Consider the following 19,068-nt stretch of genomic DNA (forward strand, 5'->3'; position numbering starts at 1 on the left):
TAAAACTGACTTCTGCGGCAACAAAACACATTTCATCTTAAGGAGATGTCATTAATTAGAGTACCGAGTCCTCCGGGCAGAGCTTTCACCATGTTCTTCAGCTGAGCGATCTCTAGCGCCTCCCACAGGCGATCATCAGTGCACTTCCTCTCCGGATCCAGATTAAACCTGCAACACAAACGACAGATCAGCTGATGTGTGTAAAGTGCATCAATAGGAGGAGTCGCACAGTAGCGTACACTTGACCACACAGATTGTAGGCTGTAGTCACCTTAACTATAAAGTTATCTATCATACATGATTATTTTTATCTGATAACTTGGAAAATAGATATTTGTTGATATATTTTAGTTGTGAAAGCAACCTTAGTAGGTATAACATCATGAATATGTTTTTTTCTAACCACAGAGAGTCTAAATGTACTATAGTAGTGTAATTATGCCCATGTGTAGTCCAGAAGCACTCCTTTCAATCATGTTCTTACACTTCTGTTCATAGCAGCTGGTGCAATAAATGTAAAGAGTATCAAATGCAGCATGTTGGAAAAGATTATTTTATTCTGATATGAGTGTGTGAAATCACAGAGCCCTGCAAGTCTGAAACACTCACTAAATGCTAGATTTATTACTTACTGTAGGGAGCCTTAAATAAAGGCACAGGGTTGTGTCTGGTTAAAGCTTGTGATTCGGTAATCTAGTGGGGCACCAAAATATGTTCTCAAGCCCAGGTATTATGATTATCCGTTGGATATCACAAGGCAATAAGAGGAAAGCTCTGGCGTGGAGTCAGACCTCTTATCAACTTCGGCTGAACAGTTGTGTTTAGGAAGCAGTAGAAACATGTTCTTCTCAAATGATCAGTTGCCCCAGCAGCTCTAAATTGTGTACAATTTTGGTGATTGTCCCTCCAGCAGTCAGTAAAACCACCCAGGTTCCCCTGAAGCTGCTCAGTGCAGCGCTGCAGCTCCTGCAGGAGCCTAACCTCTAACTCCTGTCCGTGTTCCAGGATATCGTCAGTCCACAAACTTTCAATATTTGCTGCACCTCATCTCCTCATCCATATGTCCAGTCTGAATAGGTTAATATCTGCTAACCGCTTCCTCCACAGCTTTTTGGTTGCCTGGCGACCATGTAATGATAACGATGTCCTACATGGATGCGCCCTTCTTTCCTGGGGTGCACCCCGACTCCAGTGGCGACTGCGGCACATATCGCATCTCATCTGAAATGCCATGCAAACAAACAACTACTTTGTTTTTGTTACAATCTGTATGATGAAATATAGTATTGAGAAAACGACTTCAGCAACCATTAGCCAACATCGGTAACTCACCAGAAGATTTCCTCACAGCACAAATTAGTCTCTGATAAACATGATTTCCCATTATCTTTGTTCTTCCCTGGTCTCTTTGAAGCCTTTCAGGCTCATAATTAAAATGTTAAAATAAGGCTGAACTCTGTCATGTTCATTTACAGTTTTGATATTTTCTGCAACCCAGTTCAGCTTTTCTCGTTGTAAATGTCATTCTAGGATTAATAGACGTACTTTTTCAGAAACGCAGTTCCTGATACACATTCCTGCTCTGTGAATTCATGGGCTTACAGCCATATTTTAACTATTCAAATTGTCACCGATAAATTTATATAAACCATAAATATGACCAACAATATATCTTCAGTGACCCTAAGACTCTCAGAGGTCTTTTCATGTAAGCTGCAACTGAACAAGTGCTTTTTGGGCAAATTCTCTGACTAAATATAAATATCTTTACTAAGATGAATGCCATGTCATATTTTTAGATCTCTTTATTAGGAGTAAAATAAGGAACTGTTTGGCTTCATATTCTCTGGCTGCAGCCTTGAAGGTTAGAAGACAATGTTTGAAGATACAAAGAATATAAAAAAATTTTTTGCAGATCATCTACCTACTAACTTTGCAATAAAAAATAAAGGTGTCAGAAGGGTGCTTGCATTGCTTTTGTTTCTGTGTAAGATTCAATACAACCATCAATTCATCAATTTCTTGATCATTTTCAAGGTTAAATCCAACAATCAAGCATTAAACAGCGTCAAAATGAGTCAAACTGTGTCAAACTGTGTCAGAACAAAAACCAACATCTAAGAAAACAGTGTGAAGCAGTCACTGCCGACCATTCACCTACGGCTCACGTTCACATAAACAAGCGTCACTGGAAACACACGATTATCTCAAACGGCATATCTGTCCAAACAAACAGCACATGCTCTTTGTCTTTTATAACAAACACAGAGTCAGTGTTATTATCTGGTAACACAAACACGGAGGTTGTGAGTGTGTGTGAAAGAGGGAGAAGACACGGGGTCCTTCATCTCTCCGTTGACCTCCTCGGTATGTGACGTCCGTGACAAAAGTCAGATTAGCTCCAAACCAGAGTTCCCACTGTGTCTTCAGCCACTCATCCCACAGCTGGGACTGTGTCGTTATGTGACAAACATCTTTCAGGAAAAATCACTCCCAACACTTGAGTTAACAGGACTTTTCTCTTGTGTAACTATTTAGATACTGCTTCAGTTAAGGCTTTTCTTCAGATATATATCAATTTATAAAACTATATTCAAACCCTTATAAAGATATCAGTTTTTCACTGTTGCATTAATTACCTTTTTTGACTTTGGTGATTCAATACTAGATTTTCCAGATGAGCGTGATAAATCAAACAGTGACACCACAGAACTGAAGATTTGGTGTAACTTGTCAAGCTCTGTATTTGTGGTGTGTATTGACCATATCCTCACATATCCGGAGTAATTAAAATAAAAGAAAACTTTCTCAGTACAACAATTACTGCCTCTGGATGTCCTTCTGTTGGCTGTGTTTCCAGCCATGTTTCTCACAGAGTTCACCTGCATTTTTAGCCCATGCACCATATGAGGTCATCTTCATTTGTTATTTTGTTTTTAGTTTATTCTACACCAGTATAATTTAACCTCTGGGAATTCATTGTCTTTGATTCAATGAAAATAATTTACAACTCTTGAGCGAGTGTTATATGTAACATAAAAAAAAAAAACACTCGATAAAACCTTCAACAGGAATTTATAGTGAAAATAATGGTTTAGGATGTACATGCAGAAGGTTTGTGTGTCTGTGTTTGTGTACCTTATTGACCCACTAAACAACACCGGATCCTGAAGGATGATGGAGAGCCGAGACCTGAGCGTTTGCAGAGGAAGTTTACAGATGTCAATCCCGTCAATGATGATCTTCCCTGCAGAGTGAACATCACAACCCGAGTGTTAGCGCAGCGCTCCACATGAGAGATGTTAGCATGACCCAGTTAAACCAACACAAGTCCAAAAGATTTAATCCAGAGACTGTTTTTGCATTACTTCAGTAAACATTGGCTGCAACTACAGTGGTATCAGACACAACCCCAGTGGTACTCGCACTCTTTCTATATTTAGTTTTCTGCTGTTGAAAGTGAAGACTATTCTGTAGATTCTGCACCTTGTTCAAGACATGCCTCCAACCTCGTTCAGACCTTGAATTAAAATATCTACTTGAAAATCTAGTAACTAAAGGCCAACGCGAACACAAGCTGTCAACACATTCAATGACGGATTAAGATCCGATCAGTTAAAATGCATCTGAAGACTGTCTGGGACATCTGGGATGCATTCAGGGACCGCCTCCTAAACCTGCATCATCGACTCATTTATGTGTGAATGACTGCAATAAAGCTGTTTGTTTGTGTTTGTGGCAGATTTTCTTCTTCTACTATATACATCCTGATTTGAGTTGTAGATATCTTTTGCTGAATAAAGTTATTTCTGGCTTCTGCTTTGTTTTAATTTGTTTTTCAGAGTTCATGGCCTCTGCTCCCACAGGACAGGACCAGTACTTAGATATTTGTGGCAATTGTTAAAGGGGAGGCCATGAACCCTACTCCTCACACATGTGTTGACAGTATTTACTGTGATCAGCCGTATATACTGTGATACAGTATTTATGATAAGGTGGGAGTGACTAGATGGAGATTAATGTACAAACTCCTTTTTTATACACTTTTTATAGACATACAGAGCTAAAATTACTTAGATTTGTCAGTAGGGATCTTATCCACATCATCACTTAAGCCAAGATTGTACAATTTTGGTCCTTGAAGTCGCTGCCCTGCATGTTTTAGGTGTTTCCCTGCTTTAACACACCTGGTGCAAATTAATTTGTACAAAGAGAAGCATCTATTGAGGATGAACATTTCAAAACTGCAGAGAATAACTGGTGTTTACCAAGAGCTTTTATGAGGCACATAATTAAGTGTCTTACTGTCTCACTATGATTTTAAGTAGAATTTTGTGTCAATTTGTAAGGTCTTTAAAACCGCTTGTACTTCCACACGAAGAAGCATTTTGGACTTCTTCCAAAAGTTAGAGTATAATTTAAGGGCTCGTGAAATCAACAGTACGTAGTGCACTTGAGTCAGAGAAGCTGCTGCACCAATTTTATTTCATTGCTTTATAAGGAAATGTTGCTGACACAATGGTTTTAATTTACAACCGCATGAATTGACAGTGCGTCTGCCTTTGAGTGTGGAAAATGTGACTGCGTGCTCTCATCTGAGTCTGAACAATCAGTCCGGGAGCATCCATCAGCCGTTAGAGTAAAAACAGAATGAGACAATTACTACTTGCTTTCAGAGTGCAATAAATTTAAAAAAAGACAGCTTTAAGACTTTAGCACCGCCTTGTTGAAGAAATACAGCTGAGGGCGTGGAAATGAATACAGGAAAATGGGTCATGTCGTTCATTATGTCCTTATTCTAATCTTCTGACACAAGAATCCACTTCAGCTCCTCTAAGAAAGTAAATGACACACATGAAGAACAAAGGACCTTCAATTTCTCACGCAAAGGGACCTGCGGGAATGTTTAAAAAAGGCAAAGTGAGACATTTTCTCCAATGTAAACACACACCACAAAGGGAAGCTGGATGAGATGACACAGAGCATATTTCAAAGATCAAGTACATTATATACTTCTCTTAAGGAGTGCTGTAGTTTATACAAAAACCACTATGAGGTCTATTTTTGTTTCAACCACTAAACAACCTTTAATACTTTTAATACCACAACCTTTCATGACATAAAATGCAGGATCTCCATGAGTACTGGACTGTAGCTTTGTGTAGGAAGTAGGAATGGGCGATATTTTACCGTTCACGATATACCGTCAAAAAAATTCCCTACTGTAAGAATTTGTCATCTCGCAGTAAAAACGACAAATTCTCGTTGATGACGTTTTTGTGTGAAGCCTTATTTATGGTTCTGCGTTAAATCGACGCAGAGCCTACAGCGTAACCTATGGCGTAACCTACAGCGTAGGCTCTGCATCGATTTAACGCAGAACCATAAATCAGCCTTAACAAACATGGCGGAAAGCGGATCTGACAGCGAGGAGCTCGTTTTTTTTGTTATCTGGAACTGGTTTGGATTTAAAAAGAGTGACGAGGAGCAAACATCATCTATTATATGCAGAGTCTGAAAAAAAACAGTGAGTGCAAAGGGTGGCTTTTATTTATTTGTTCTGTTTCTTTATTTATTAGGTTGTATCTTTTTTTCTACTTTGTGATTTTATAAGCTAATAAAACTTGAAGGACAATGGTACTTTTGCTGTTTGCACTGTTATCCCACTGTTTAAGCCGATACAGTTTGAATAAATGTTGAATCTGTTCTTACATTTCAAACTTGTTTCATTTGAGTCATTACAGTTTTGCAGTACAGGTGTACTAATTTAATTGGTTTTTATTAATTCAATTTAATTGGTGTAGTTTAGTAGCATTTAGTATTCTTTTAGAGCAGTGTTTAAGGGGCTCCAAAGTTAAAAAGGTGGAGTTCAATTGGTATTTTCTCTATCGTCATTTCTATCGTTATCGGGATAAGTGCCAGAAATTATCGTGATAAATTTTTTAGTCCAATACTGCCCATCCCTAGTAGGAAGAAACCCAAAACAAACTTGACAGTATATAATCTCTGAATTAAGTTTTTGCACAAGATTTGTCATTATAAAAATATATTGACCATGTGTCTAACTTCCGAAGACTGATGCTCTCACACAGGACACAATCGCTGCCCAGCAGTAAACAAACGGCTCTCTCACTCACTGGCAGGCATGAACGTCACTGGCGGTCCTGCTTCATTTCACTCTCTCTGTTGAAAAGATGACCACAGGCCAGGGACCTCGGCTGCGTGGTGGCACTTTAAATTGAATGACGACAAGACAAACACTGCCAAATATGTGGGTGTGATGTAGCCTGCCGCGGTGGAACAAGGAGGGAAAAATCACCTCAATGCTGCATGTGATGTAATGGCTATGTACCTGCAATATACCTGGAAGATTTAGTGCCCTCTTCTAATCGCATATTGATTGTTTTACTTTGGAAAAATAATTACAAAAAACAATCAAGCCTCAGCTGTTGGACGGATGGCGTCACATTGGTGTCTTCTGTACATGTTGGTATACAGAAGACTTTGTGGTTGCCATAGTGACTGAAAGGAGACCCAGAGTTGAAACACAGCCCCAAATTATGACCCCTCCACTGCTGTGTTTGACAGCAAGGTGTTTCTGATTCAATGCAGCATTTGGTGTATGTCTGACACGGTTCTGGGCCTTAATGCCAAACAGTTTAACTTTGGTCTCATCCAATCCATTTTCCCAGAAGTCTTCAGATCCACCTTTGCTAATTTCAGCCATGCTTCCATGTTCTTTTATAACGAAAGAGGCTTTTATTCTATCAACCCGTTCAAATGCACCATGCTAATTTAGTCTTCTTGAAACTATCTGATATGAACACGTTCAGTTAGTGTCTGACATGAAATGGTCTGGCTTAATGGGATGTTCACTCCTGGGAAAATTGGCAACTGTCTTGATTGATTATTAAGAAATGAATTAGAAATTTTCTTCATTATCCAAACTGATTAGAGGAAATGCCCGAAAGGAAAAAGAAAAAAACAAAACAGTTGACCAGTTGTAATCTGAGGATCAAGGGCTACTTAAAGCAACAATCTTCAACAAACCTTCCAAACAGTCAGGAGATTATCTAAAGAAGCGTTCCCTTTATGAACCAGCAAGATAAATAAAGATGACTAGAAACCAAACATGAAACAAAGATGAAAGAAGTGGAAAGAACAGAGTGGTCTCCTTCTGTGTGACAGGACACAGACCCACCTTCAAAAATGTCCACCATGTTGAAAAATGCCAACGACAGAGAGGACTTCCCACTGCCCGTGCGACCGCAGATTCCCACCTAACAGAGGACAAACGGAGATCGTCAGTGACCTGCTTGACACCACCGTGAGACAAAAGACACTGTGGTGGTAACGAGCGGCAGCTGCATGCTGCATGTGGGTGGCAACAACGTGCTAGCTCACAGTTTCAGACGCGTAGCTGCGAATTCAGAGAAAAAGTCCACGTTAAAAACAAATCCACAGTAATCCTAATAGGCTGAAACGATCTAGACTGTACTTGTTTATTTCTTTTTAAGAAACGTACTGCTGTGATAACGCAGGTTTAAATGAGGTTCTGGATGCTTCTGAGGCTTTGGGGTTACAAAACACAGAACATCTAGCTTTTTCAAAGACACATTGCTCTTCAGATATTTTTATGGACAGAGTTAAATGTTGAGTATAACTGGATGCAGGAAACGTTAGGAGCTTTTGTCATGATAGCTGGTGGAGAGTAATTCTGAAAACACAAAGCAATTTACTTCTTCCTGGAAAGAAAAACAGGCATCGGTCTATTGGAGGATGGCGCAGTGGATCAGTGCGACCTGATCCAGGTACTTTAGGACAACTGCGCCTCATATTTTACATGTTTTATTGTTCTCAGTATGAGACTTGTACCATTAAGCCCATGTACTGAGGAAACAGTCCTCATGCAGCGGTCGCAGGTTCGAGTCCCGGCCTGCGGCCCTGTGCTGCATGTCGTCTGCATTTTCTCTGTCTACACTTCAAATAAAGGCCACTAGAGCCATAAAATCTTTTAAAAAAATAAATAAAAAAATCATAGGGTCGTTTTTTCTAAAGCATACATCTTTTTAGTTGGCTTCCTTTAATCCTAGGCTCGGTCAGAAGCAAAACACTGTTTAGCGTCAACCCTTTAGCTTGACACAGAACGCCATAACATACATATAAAACACTGAGAGTTATTAAGATAAAATGTAAGAGGCTGTTTTTTTTTCCTGTCCTGCTGGGTCTCGGGAGCCTTTCCCTCCACTACACTTTCACACATCCCTTCTCTTTTATTGCAGTCCAATAAGAGTCCCCTTGCTCCTTCCAGCAGTGTGTGAATTACCAGCTACTGTGTAGAGCAACTGCTCCAGCAAAAGCAGCAAATCCACATCTTTGGCCTTACACGTTACATAACAGTCATTTGGCCATGGTTCAACAAACCCCCAGGGAGCAGTTGCATGGATGTGATGCAGCTGGACTGATGGCACATCCACTCAGTTTTCATGGATTCATTCTCCTTTACGTGACATTTATCTCAGCTACGTGGGAGATGTTGTACTAATATTACATTATGAGTTCAAAGCATATTCATTATTCTGTGTTTCCACCCATTCAAGCACATAAGCGTCCTTTCCACCCTCGGTCAGCTCTGCTGACGGCATCGTGTTAATCACCTTCTGGCCGGGGTCGATGTACGCGTTGACGTGTTTGAGCACTGGCTTGAGCATCGGATCGTAGCGCACACACAGGTCCTGGATCTTTATCTCACCGTTCTGGGGCCAGTTCTCAGGGACTTGAGTGGTGTCTGAAAGTAAGAAACAATTTATTTCTCTCTGATTTGAACCCTGACTTACTCTCAAGTAGGGCTGGTGATATGACCAAAATAAATGAAAAAAAGTGAAATGACTATAATGTCTACAGGTGAAGCTCATGGGCAGGCTGGGTAAGGCAGAGACAATACATGAAAAACGATTGCCTACACTCACAGGGCTTTATCAGAGGTTAACTTTCTGAAAATATACCCAACAGAACTGGTCAAAAACAGAGCCAGTTTGGTCAAAAAGACAAGAAGTCTTTTTAAATATGAGTTTCAATTTCATTTAAAAGAAGATTTTATTATTTTTAGGGAACTCATGTAGGCTCCAATTTCCAATATGGGCAAATAAATGGGCAAACCACAAGAAGTATTTACATATTTCCCCCCCAGGTTTCTCTTAAGAACTGAATATTGCACTACGGCAGTGTGTCATTGATTGAAAGCGATGCTCAATGATGGCTGTAAAATCAGGTTAACACACAAAGCTACAAAGGACATCAAGGAAGAGAACATTTAAGTGACAACAAAGTAATAATTGAAGAGAAAACAAACCGCTCAAAGGAAAATATTGCACATAAAAGTGACTTAAATTACATGCCATTGTAACAAAAAGATTGCTGGAACTAAAACTTAAAATGCCAGCTTGGATTGCTTTATTTGCTAATAAGCATGAATTAATGTGTGCAAACTGAGGCTGACCAGACTGCTACTAGCTCTGCCAGCACTGTTGACACGGTTGACATTTTGACCTAAAGAAAGAACAAAGAGCCTTTTTTCCACTGACAGCAAGCATCCTTTTAGATTGGTCCTCCCGGGCTTTGAAGGATTTTCTACTTTTATCAGTTTGCTGGAAGCTTCCATGATGTCAGAGAGAAAGAATTAGATTGGGTTATTTATTGTAGCGTACAATTTAGATGAGAAGCCAACAATAAAAATGATGGAAAAGCTATCTTTTGCTATATTTTCATTGTTTTAGGAGAATATTTTCATTCCTTCATGTTCTTTCTATCCATTCGTCTGTCTCGGGTCGACCGAGGAGTGCAGTATTAACATTACTGCACTCCTCTGTCCTGATAAAACGCCGCCTGGCTGTAACAAATGTGGGTTTGGTTAGATTTGATTAAGAATTGGTTTCGATAGCTGTCATCTACACAGATTGAATATCAGCTATATCAAGAAAAGTCTCCATGTTCGGTCATTTTCTCCGCCAGGAAGAAATTCCAGCAGCATTTGTATTTCGCCATGGCAACGGCACATCCCATAAATCTGAAACACAGACATGTGTGTGAGCCCCTTCACACACACATAAACAAAGAAGTACTATACAGTTACCACCAAGGTTTTGTTGATAATTACATCAAGTCGTTCTGTTCCACTTCTTTGTCAAACAAACCCACAAACACAGATCTGGTGAGCACAGAACTATGACGCTTAATTGTGTGAACAGAGACTCTTAATCCATCCATATGCTGTTATAGTGCAGATTTTTAGTACATCTTTAATGCTTGTTTTTTGTCATCATGGTCAGCTGCACATTAATCATGTTGTTGTTCATAAAACAACTTTCTGAGATCTCCCTGATCTCCCTTATTCCTGCGGTGCCCAGCTGCTTTATGATCCAGGTCCTGGTCCAGGTTTCTTCCCTCCTAAAGAGGAATTTGTCTTTGCCACTGTTTGGTTTAAGGCTTTTCTCCCACTAGGGGACTTTTTTACCTGCCACTGTTTATGTTATGTTTATGTAATAATTGCTCGGGGGTCACTTCTGGGTCTCTGGAAATATCCTAGAGACAACATGTGTTGTAATAGACGCTATATAAATAAGATTTAACTGAATTGAATTGGCGTATGATTATTAGACTGATAAAACGTTACCCATGGAGCCCTCGTAGTTTTCGGACTCTGTGCCGAGGAAGCTGTTGACCTTTTTCACCGCTGCCATCTGGACCTCCAGGTCTGCCAAGTTCCTCACAACCCAGTTCAGGTAGTTGGTAACCTGCATAAAGGAAAACCAAAAACAAGTGTCTAAGTGGCTGCACAGTTATAAATCTATCAGATAGGAGGTATCTCAAATGTGACTGTCGTTGATTTTTTTTAAAACATGGATAAACATGATAAGAAAACAGCAGAAAACAGCTCAGAATGACTTGATAATGACAATAGTCCTCCGTAGAGACCCCAGCTCACAACCTACGGGACCCACAGGATCTCCTGGAGGCCCGTGTCCGTGCTTCTACGCATCAGAGCACCACAGGGACAGCAGCACAACTTTAATATCGAGTTGTAATATCGTGGTTAATCGATGCACACACATGGGTGTAGAACATCCCAACGGAGCACAGACTCAAGTGGAAACTCACAGTGAGAGCGTACGTGAGGCCGAGGCCCACCAGACCTCCAGTGTCGTAGCGTAAACTCCATATTGATGCGACGGCTGCAGTCAGCACAATCACCGCTCCAAGGTAGTCCTGCACAAGAAGTAAGGTTGCCTTAGTAAGTCATGCAGTGCAAGAAAATGTATGTGAACCTCTTGAAACCCGCTTTTTTTCTGTATTGAGTTGCAGTAAAATGTGATTTGATCTTCATCTAAGTCACAGTAAAATAACAGTCTTTGAAACTATCATTTGACTCATGGCACATTCAGAGCTAATAGCTGTTCTAACCTCGTCTAGCCATCAAGGAAATCAATCTCAAAGCTGCCTCTCACCGTTCGGACCTCCAGCCAACGGTTAGCAGCAGACAGAAACAGGTAGGCTGTGTTGTTAGTGTCCGTCAGCTCCAACATGCGCTGTTTAAATCGTGCTTCATGTCTGAAAAACATATTTAGTGGCACATAAGACACTGAAAACATAAATTATTAGATAGATTGGTTCCTCAGCTTGATTGGTGGTGGATCTTCCCAAACACTCGTCCTCGTTCACTGGCTCAAAACTAAACTGGTCAACCTAAAACCTGCTTTCAGATACAATAAGCTAACTGTCGATAAGTGCAAAACAAAGATTAAATGGAAAAATAAATGAAAAAAGTAAGAAAATAAGATTGCTGATGGTATCCAGATGCATTTTAAGGGTTTTTCTGCCAGTGAAACCAGACAGTTTGGACAGTCATGATAAGGGGAACCAACCCCTGACTGCCAAGAATTTGTCCCACATCTTATTCAACGTTTCTGTTTGTGTGTGTGTGCTTGTGTGTGTGTGTCTCAACATTTGTATATTTGTGCTTGTGTGTAAGGAAGAGAAGGGAAGTCCTCAGGGAAGAGAGGAGAAAAAAGCGTGAGAGCTGTTTTTTGTCGGATTACAGCAACGATGGGAAACGGGGTGAAGACAGAAATACAAGCACAGACTTCTGCTAATTGTACCAATACAACTACAGCTGGAACACGAGCTGGAAGCGATGCCCCGGTCACTGCACTGCTACGAGCACTCGCTCCGTAACGGCCTCTGTAATTGTGACGCTGACGCTGCTTTAGTTTGCCTCTCAATCATCTGTGCGTTTGAGGAAAAATAAGTCACCACCAGGAAGCAGGAACACAGAGACCAATTCATTATTGGGTTTTGGCTATATGTATCTTATTATAAATGTTTGGGTCCACATGTGGGGGCAACAGACAAAGCTTGAATAAGGAATTTACTGCTTACAGACTCTATTAACCGTATTTGAGGTGTTTCTCCTCAGCTTCATAATGAGCGTCTGTGAAAAGGCTGAGAATAATCTCAGTGGGATTTTTGCTTTGTTACAGATGCTGACAAGCTGCTTCACTGTTGCAGAAAAAAGTGTAGCTTCTGTTAAGGCAGTAAATAGATCTTCTCAACATTTTCTCAACGCTTTTGGGGTTTAGTGGATAACCTGAGACGGTAAAGCCGGGTTAGCTTGTTTGTACCTGAACGCTCTTATCGTCGTGAGACCTTCTGCCGTCTCAGAGAAGTGGCAGAGCAGAGGAAGTTGAGTGGAGTCATCGAGATCCTGGAGGTCCCTGAGAAGGTCAAACACAATTCTTATCAACATAATAAAGAAAACACATTAATTACACATTTCCCAGATAACTGCCTCCCTACCTCCATCCCACTTCCACGTTTGCCTGATATTTTTACTTACATATGGATTTTCTGCAGGAGAGCTGTGCTTCTCTGGGTATTGCTAATAATCTGACAACTCAGTTCCTGCAGTTCTCACCTAGTTTTAATCTCCTCTTTACTCTGAACGTTTATATTTCCTGTTTCCTGAAAAACTGGATGTAAATAAACTCCCCGTTCCAGTCGAATGCAAAGATAATAAATAAGGTTCAACAAATAAGCCGTGGACTCACTTGGAGGCGACCCGGAAATACTTCTGAATGAAGTAGAAGGCCACCGCCAGGGGAATCAAGGCGATCAGAAAAGCAGGAGTGATGGACGCTATGACCCCGATGGCTGACAAACAGAGCAGCGTGGATCTCGTCAGAGACTCCAGCGTTGGAGGAATGTGCTAGGAGAAAAGGAAACGATTGAGTGATTTCAATTTTTTTTTCAAAAGACGAAAAAATAATCTCAAGTAGAGAAGAATTATTTGGATAATGTGTTGCGATGGCATCTCAATCAAAATATCCTGCATTTTTGTATTTACCTGGTCAATGATGTTGGTATCGGCCGAGAATCTGTTAAGTATCTGCCCCAAAGGAGTGACATCAAAGAACCTGAAGACGTCATAATAAAAAGGACTAATTAAAGTCCAGAGAGAATATCTGATCTCTCCTACCTTCCTGAAAAATAAATGACTGACGGGGAGAGGGTGATGTAATGTTTGAAGCGGTTAGATCCCTGTGTGGACAATAGTGAGACATATTCACATGAATGGCATTAATGATGAACAAATGTACCACTTCTATCCCCAAACATGAATGCGGGACACAGGGAGCCCTAATAAGCTGTTGGTACTGTATACTGGTGTAGGTAAATGACTGCACTTCAAAGTAAAAAAAGGAAATAACTGATTTATATTTCTCATCAATTCTTCTATGTCTGGTCTCCAGAAGCATCACAGGGACAAATCCCCAAAAGGAACCTAGTTGTGGTGTTGTGAAACCCTGAGATACTTCTAGATCTTTGCAAAATGATTCAAGTTCAAGTCCAAACTCGGATGCTTTAACAAGGGATTTGGGCTCTAATCTAATGAATCCTCATTTATTAGGCTTTATGGAGATAATAATGATGATGAAACATAATTTAGCCCTCCTGAAGGTGGAAAAATGGAGAGGAAGCAGGATTTTAAGGGCAAACCTGGTGGTGAACAGGCATCAACAGGCCTCTTCCTCCATAAACAGACTTATGAACTAGATGAATAAACCGTTCAGAGGGATGAAAAAGAAGCTCCAAGGGGAGAAATGGCAGAAATGACAGTGTCAAATGGAAATCATGTACCGAGACCAATACTTTTTCCAGGGCTCTGTCTCTGCAGATGCTGATACGCAGACTGTTAACCATAAAAGATTTCTCAGGATGGCAGATTGTTGGGTTGATGGGGAAGACGACTGCTGTGGAGTGCAAACGCACCACAGGGAAACAAACTAATGATGGTGCTGCAGAGCTCCAACGGGTCCATTCATCTCATAGACCTTCTAACAAAGTGACTCTTCTTAATGGATCAAAGTTTGTGAAAGTTTTAAAATTGTAGTTTCCTACTGATTCTTCACATAGCGCTGGTTACTTTTAAAGTTTTATCCCCACCTGACAAAATTATCTGTCATTTCAAGCCTTGTATCTCATAAGAATATGAGATACATGCTTTTATGCTTTTCTTTTAGAAGTTTTGTGAAATGAAGAAATTGTAAAAACAGAACATTAGAAGGGGTAGGACTAGAAAAGTTTTTTGAAACTTCATCCTACACCCTTTCAGACAGGAAATATTTATCTACATATAGATTTGTCTCTTTAATTTGCTTTGTTTTGCTTATGTTTTTTTTTTTGTTTTTTTCAGTATGTATTCTGATTATTTTTTTTTGTTTTTGTTTTAACCTGTTTGAATAAATAATTAAATGAAAAAAATGAAATGAATAACTGTAACTGCAAAGAGCTGTTCTAACAATCATTAGTGCAAGTTATTTAAATAAACAGGTATACTAATCCTTCAGCTGTGCTTCCACAGATGTATAAAAGTCTGACTTTTGACTAGAAAGAAGGTAACTACCATTGTACGTGACGTAATAAACAAAAATAAAACAATAAAATAAAGTACTTATATTATTTTCGTAGGGACTAATGAGGAAAATAAATTTTTTGTACACAGGCCAGCACCGGTCACTAAATATCTGAAATCTCTCAAACCGTTTGCACAATCATGCATGTTGGTGTATAAATGTACCTAATGGGAGCGTGGATGATCTTGTTCAGCAGGTTGTGGTGCAGATTGGTGGCTGCAGAAAGTCCCAGAAACTCCACGGTGAGAGAGGTGATGAGGCATAAAGTGATCCCAGCCGCACACAGAGTGATGAACACGGGCAGATAGTGAGAGTCGTCCTGCGAGTACCACACAGGGAATGAATACCAGCTGCAACGCTTCAACACACCTAAAGTGCCATCTGCATCAGACACTTGGCTGTCATCATAATTACATGATTGTAATATTTTAGTGCAGGGATTCAAGGATTTTCACTGTACTTTAAATGCAAATAATGCACACACTGTACAGCTGTTTGAGAAACATCCTACCCCAGCGGTACGCATCGTGACGTTGCTAGTTCCGTTAGTCGCGTCTGGTCCTGCTCCTGTGCTCTGATTGGTTTTGGAGGACGTCCAGACGGCCAACCAGTAATCAATAGCAACAATGACAGAGTGTTTAAGGAGTTTGGAGGAAATCATCAGGAAGACCATCAAGAAGCCTCCAGACGACAGGTAACACCAGCACACCTGACGGGACAAAAGCCACTGTTATTGAACTCAAATTCAGACATTTGCATGTTAAAACAGGCTATAAAACAGTTTCAAACATTTTAAGCGAAATAATGGTTCTCGGACACAGTGGCGCACCTGTGTTTTAAATTCAAGAAAAAGCCAACCATGCCCTAACTATTACATCATAACCAGACGTTCGACAAGGAATAATGAGGAGAAGAAGTTAGTTATTTACAGGATGAAGATGTCAACATCGGGACTCGAAGAATTTATTATTATACATGAATTAGTACACAGTAAAGGTGGAGTGTAACCATCATGGCACCAGTTCTATAACAAGGAAAAAGATGAAATGCAGTAGTAGTTGTTATGGTCTTGCTTTTAGGGACACTAGTCCCCTGAAAAGACACAAAAATCAACAAACCAACGGTGAACTCAAACAACTTTGTAGGCTGGTGATTTCCTTTATAAAAGACTGTGCTGTTAACACCCGGTTTATTGAAAGATTCATGGGAAGTAGCTGCTTTCTGTTAGAAACAGTTCTGATCATTAACTAATTCCCCTTCCAGGATTAATAACGTTTTTTTTTTTAATCCACAGCAAATGTGAGGTGATGAATACGTCACCTTCCAGGGAATCTTTGACCGTCTGTTGGTGGTTGTGGAGAAATTGTCATCCTCTTCTTCCTCCTCTTCTTCCTCTGTCAGTAAAATAATATTTTCAACAGGGTCATTTAAGGAAAACAATATCACTTATTAATTTCTTTAATGGATAAAACAGTCAGCGTAAAGGAGGAGGGATTGCAGAGTTTAACAACAGATGCTCTTATTGTGGAGGAGCATATTTAAACCCCGGTTATTAATCTTCTGTCTGTGTTTTTATCCATTATGTTGTTGCTGCGAGCAACAAAAATGACTCTCTGCTACAATCAAACTTTCAAACTGTTTCTCTATTCATTTTCATATATTTAAATATTTTATCTCTAATGTTTCCTCAATACTTGGTATTGCAACAATATAACATTATGGAATTACTGTGTTTTAAGTTTCATAATTTATCATTCAATTCTACTTAAAATACATTGCTACAGTTGGGTAATAGTTACTCTTTTAACCTCCAAAACATTCCATTTATAAATGGTGTAATATGTGGCCTTAAAGGGAAAATTATGTAAAAAACACATTGGCTAAAATTAGAAGTAGAAGATTGGAAAGAGTGGAGCAGACATTTCCAAACAAGCATGGAGACGGAGTGTGTTACCTTCATCCTCATCATCTATTTGGTTCTTCGCCTCTCTGGAGTAGAAGGCTCTCCTCAGCGTCTTCCTTTCAAGCAACGTTAGACTGTCCTGTTGTATGTCCTACCATGTAACAGATAAAATAAAGTTTTTACTGTCTGTGTTATTCAGCAGATGAGTCACCGATTTCAAATAAACTGAAGAATAGTTATGTTAATGTACGGGTTCTGTCACAGAAGTGACTCTACAATCTCCAGATGTGGAAGAAATTTTGTTGATTGTATCTTGGTTTGAAACCTCATCAGGTTACCTTCTCCAGCCCCTGGTCCTGTCTGTTCATCAGAGTTTTCCAGTGATCGTAAAGCTCGATATCATGAGTTTGAATGTCCTTCAGGGTTCCCTCTCTGAGCACAGATCCATCTTTCATCGCTATGATCTGGGCAAAAAATTAAAAAATATTTGGATCACTATGATAGAACCCACTGCAGAGGTTCTGCACAACATCAACGTCAACTGGGTTTTCAGATTAAAAGCCTTACCCAGTCTGCGTGTATGAGATACTGTAATTTGTGGGTGACGAGGACCACGGTTCGTTTATCATCCTGCAGGAACTTAAGGATTCCCTCCTGCATCAGGTGATCACTGAGGTGAATGTCCAGCGCTGAGAAGGGATCGTCCTGGGAGATTGTACAAAAAGTATAAATACAAATGAGGCAGCGTATTTACGCTGACAGAACCTCATCCTGTCAGATAAAAGTCTGGCTTTCTCAGCCTGAGATTGATCTGAGGACCCGAGTGCCCCTGGATCAAACTCCATTTTGGTATAAAACTAGTCCTATTGGGATTTCCTGCAGTAACATGGTGAAAATGTAGGGGGACTGACAGAAGTGGATAGTAATTTTGAACTTAGTCCTCCTGTCACAGATGTCTCAGTCACATGGCGGTGCAATTTACAACAGATTCGCAAATGGCCAATGTTACACTGATTCTGCCATCATTGACAGCACAAGAAAATCAGCTCTCAAGTTTTAGCTTTGCCGTGGTTGTGAATGTAGTTGAGAGGAAGATGAGCTTCAGGGCACATCGAGCTTCAGGTCGAGGGGAGAAACTTCTCTACATGTGTTAGTTTTTCTGAAACATGAAAGAGGGGCAGCAGTTTTTCCAAGAACCTGCTGGATTTCTTTCTGAATTACAGTTTTTCACAATTGTTTAAACACATTTATTGGAACATCAGACACAATGTGCACAACCTGAAACTCATGTTTCAGGTGGCTGAACCAATCCTGCTGAACTCCAAGCACATTTACTGCTCTAGACTCAAATTCCCATTCCATACCACACATTTCTCACAACACTACACACAATTCCCAATATCCTGCACACTCTTCCTGAATTCCCTCTCTTGCTGTTCACACAGAACACACAGTCAATCACATTTCTAAACTCCAAAGGCTGTTGTGCAATATGCAATCAGCAATTTGCCATTGAATTCATATTCATTGATGAAGCAGGGTTCAACCTTGTAAAAAGAAGGCGCTGAGGGAGGAATATCATCGGCCAGCGTGCCATCACAGAGGTCCCTGGCCAACGTGGAGGGAACATAACAATGTGTGCTGCCATCAATCACCACAGCGTCCTCCATCACCATGCCACCCTTGGCCCCTACAACACTGCACTTCTTCTAGCATTCCTGGACCAGCTCTACAACATCATTGTCCAGCCAGACCAGATGGAGGACACAGAGGTGGTCAGGTTCGTTGTTATCTGGGACAATGTCAGTTTCCACCGGGCTGCTCTGGTCCGTGATGGTTCAGGGTCCATCCAGAAGTTGATGTCCTATATCTCCCTCCATACTCTCCCTTCCTCAACCCAATTGAGGAGTTTTTCTCTGCCTGGAGATGGAAAGTATACGAGAGAAATCCTCAGACACGGATCCCACAACTGCAGGCCATGGAGGACGCATGTGGCGATGTCACTGCTGAGGCCTGTCAAGGCTTCATGCAGCATTGTAGGAGATTCTTCCCCTGCTGCTTGGCCAGGGAGAACATCTCCTGCGACGTGGACGAGGTCCTGTGGCCAGCCAGGGATGAAAGGCAGGATGCAGCCTAATACTTTTGTTCTGTTTCTATTTTCTGGGCTGTGATGTCCAGTGGACTGCACATTTTGAG

General features: G+C 40.5%; 1 protein-coding gene across 5 annotated transcripts in view; it reads right to left on the bottom strand.

Annotated features, from left to right (window-relative positions):
* abcc9 (ATP-binding cassette, sub-family C (CFTR/MRP), member 9) overlaps positions 1-19,068 on the bottom strand; it is a 70,943-nt gene that overhangs the window by 7,350 nt on the left and 44,525 nt on the right. For all 5 annotated transcript variants that reach the window (XR_009770874.1, XR_009770873.1, XM_061714981.1 and 2 more), the window contains 16 exons: positions 17,440-17,577; positions 17,211-17,336; positions 16,924-17,023; positions 16,290-16,363; positions 15,481-15,678; positions 15,134-15,288; positions 13,400-13,469; positions 13,104-13,261; positions 12,678-12,770; positions 11,505-11,607; positions 11,158-11,265; positions 10,673-10,793; positions 8,658-8,788; positions 7,202-7,280; positions 3,139-3,247; positions 65-168 (listed from right to left, as the gene is read on the bottom strand). Coding sequence is in view for 3 of the 5 variants with exons in the window: in XM_061714981.1 (XP_061570965.1) it covers positions 65-168; positions 3,139-3,247; positions 7,202-7,280; positions 8,658-8,788; positions 10,673-10,793; positions 11,158-11,265; positions 11,505-11,607; positions 12,678-12,770; positions 13,104-13,261; positions 13,400-13,469; positions 15,134-15,288; positions 15,481-15,678; positions 16,290-16,363; positions 16,924-17,023; positions 17,211-17,336; positions 17,440-17,577 (1,867 nt within the window). In the remaining 2 variants the exon portion in view is untranslated. The remainder of the gene's footprint in view (positions 1-64; positions 169-3,138; positions 3,248-7,201; positions 7,281-8,657; positions 8,789-10,672; positions 10,794-11,157; positions 11,266-11,504; positions 11,608-12,677; positions 12,771-13,103; positions 13,262-13,399; positions 13,470-15,133; positions 15,289-15,480; positions 15,679-16,289; positions 16,364-16,923; positions 17,024-17,210; positions 17,337-17,439; positions 17,578-19,068) is intronic.

Source organism: Cololabis saira, chromosome 23 (assembly GCF_033807715.1).
Source record: "Cololabis saira isolate AMF1-May2022 chromosome 23, fColSai1.1, whole genome shotgun sequence".
In the NCBI taxonomy this organism is placed as follows: Eukaryota; Metazoa; Chordata; class Actinopteri; order Beloniformes; family Belonidae; genus Cololabis; species Cololabis saira.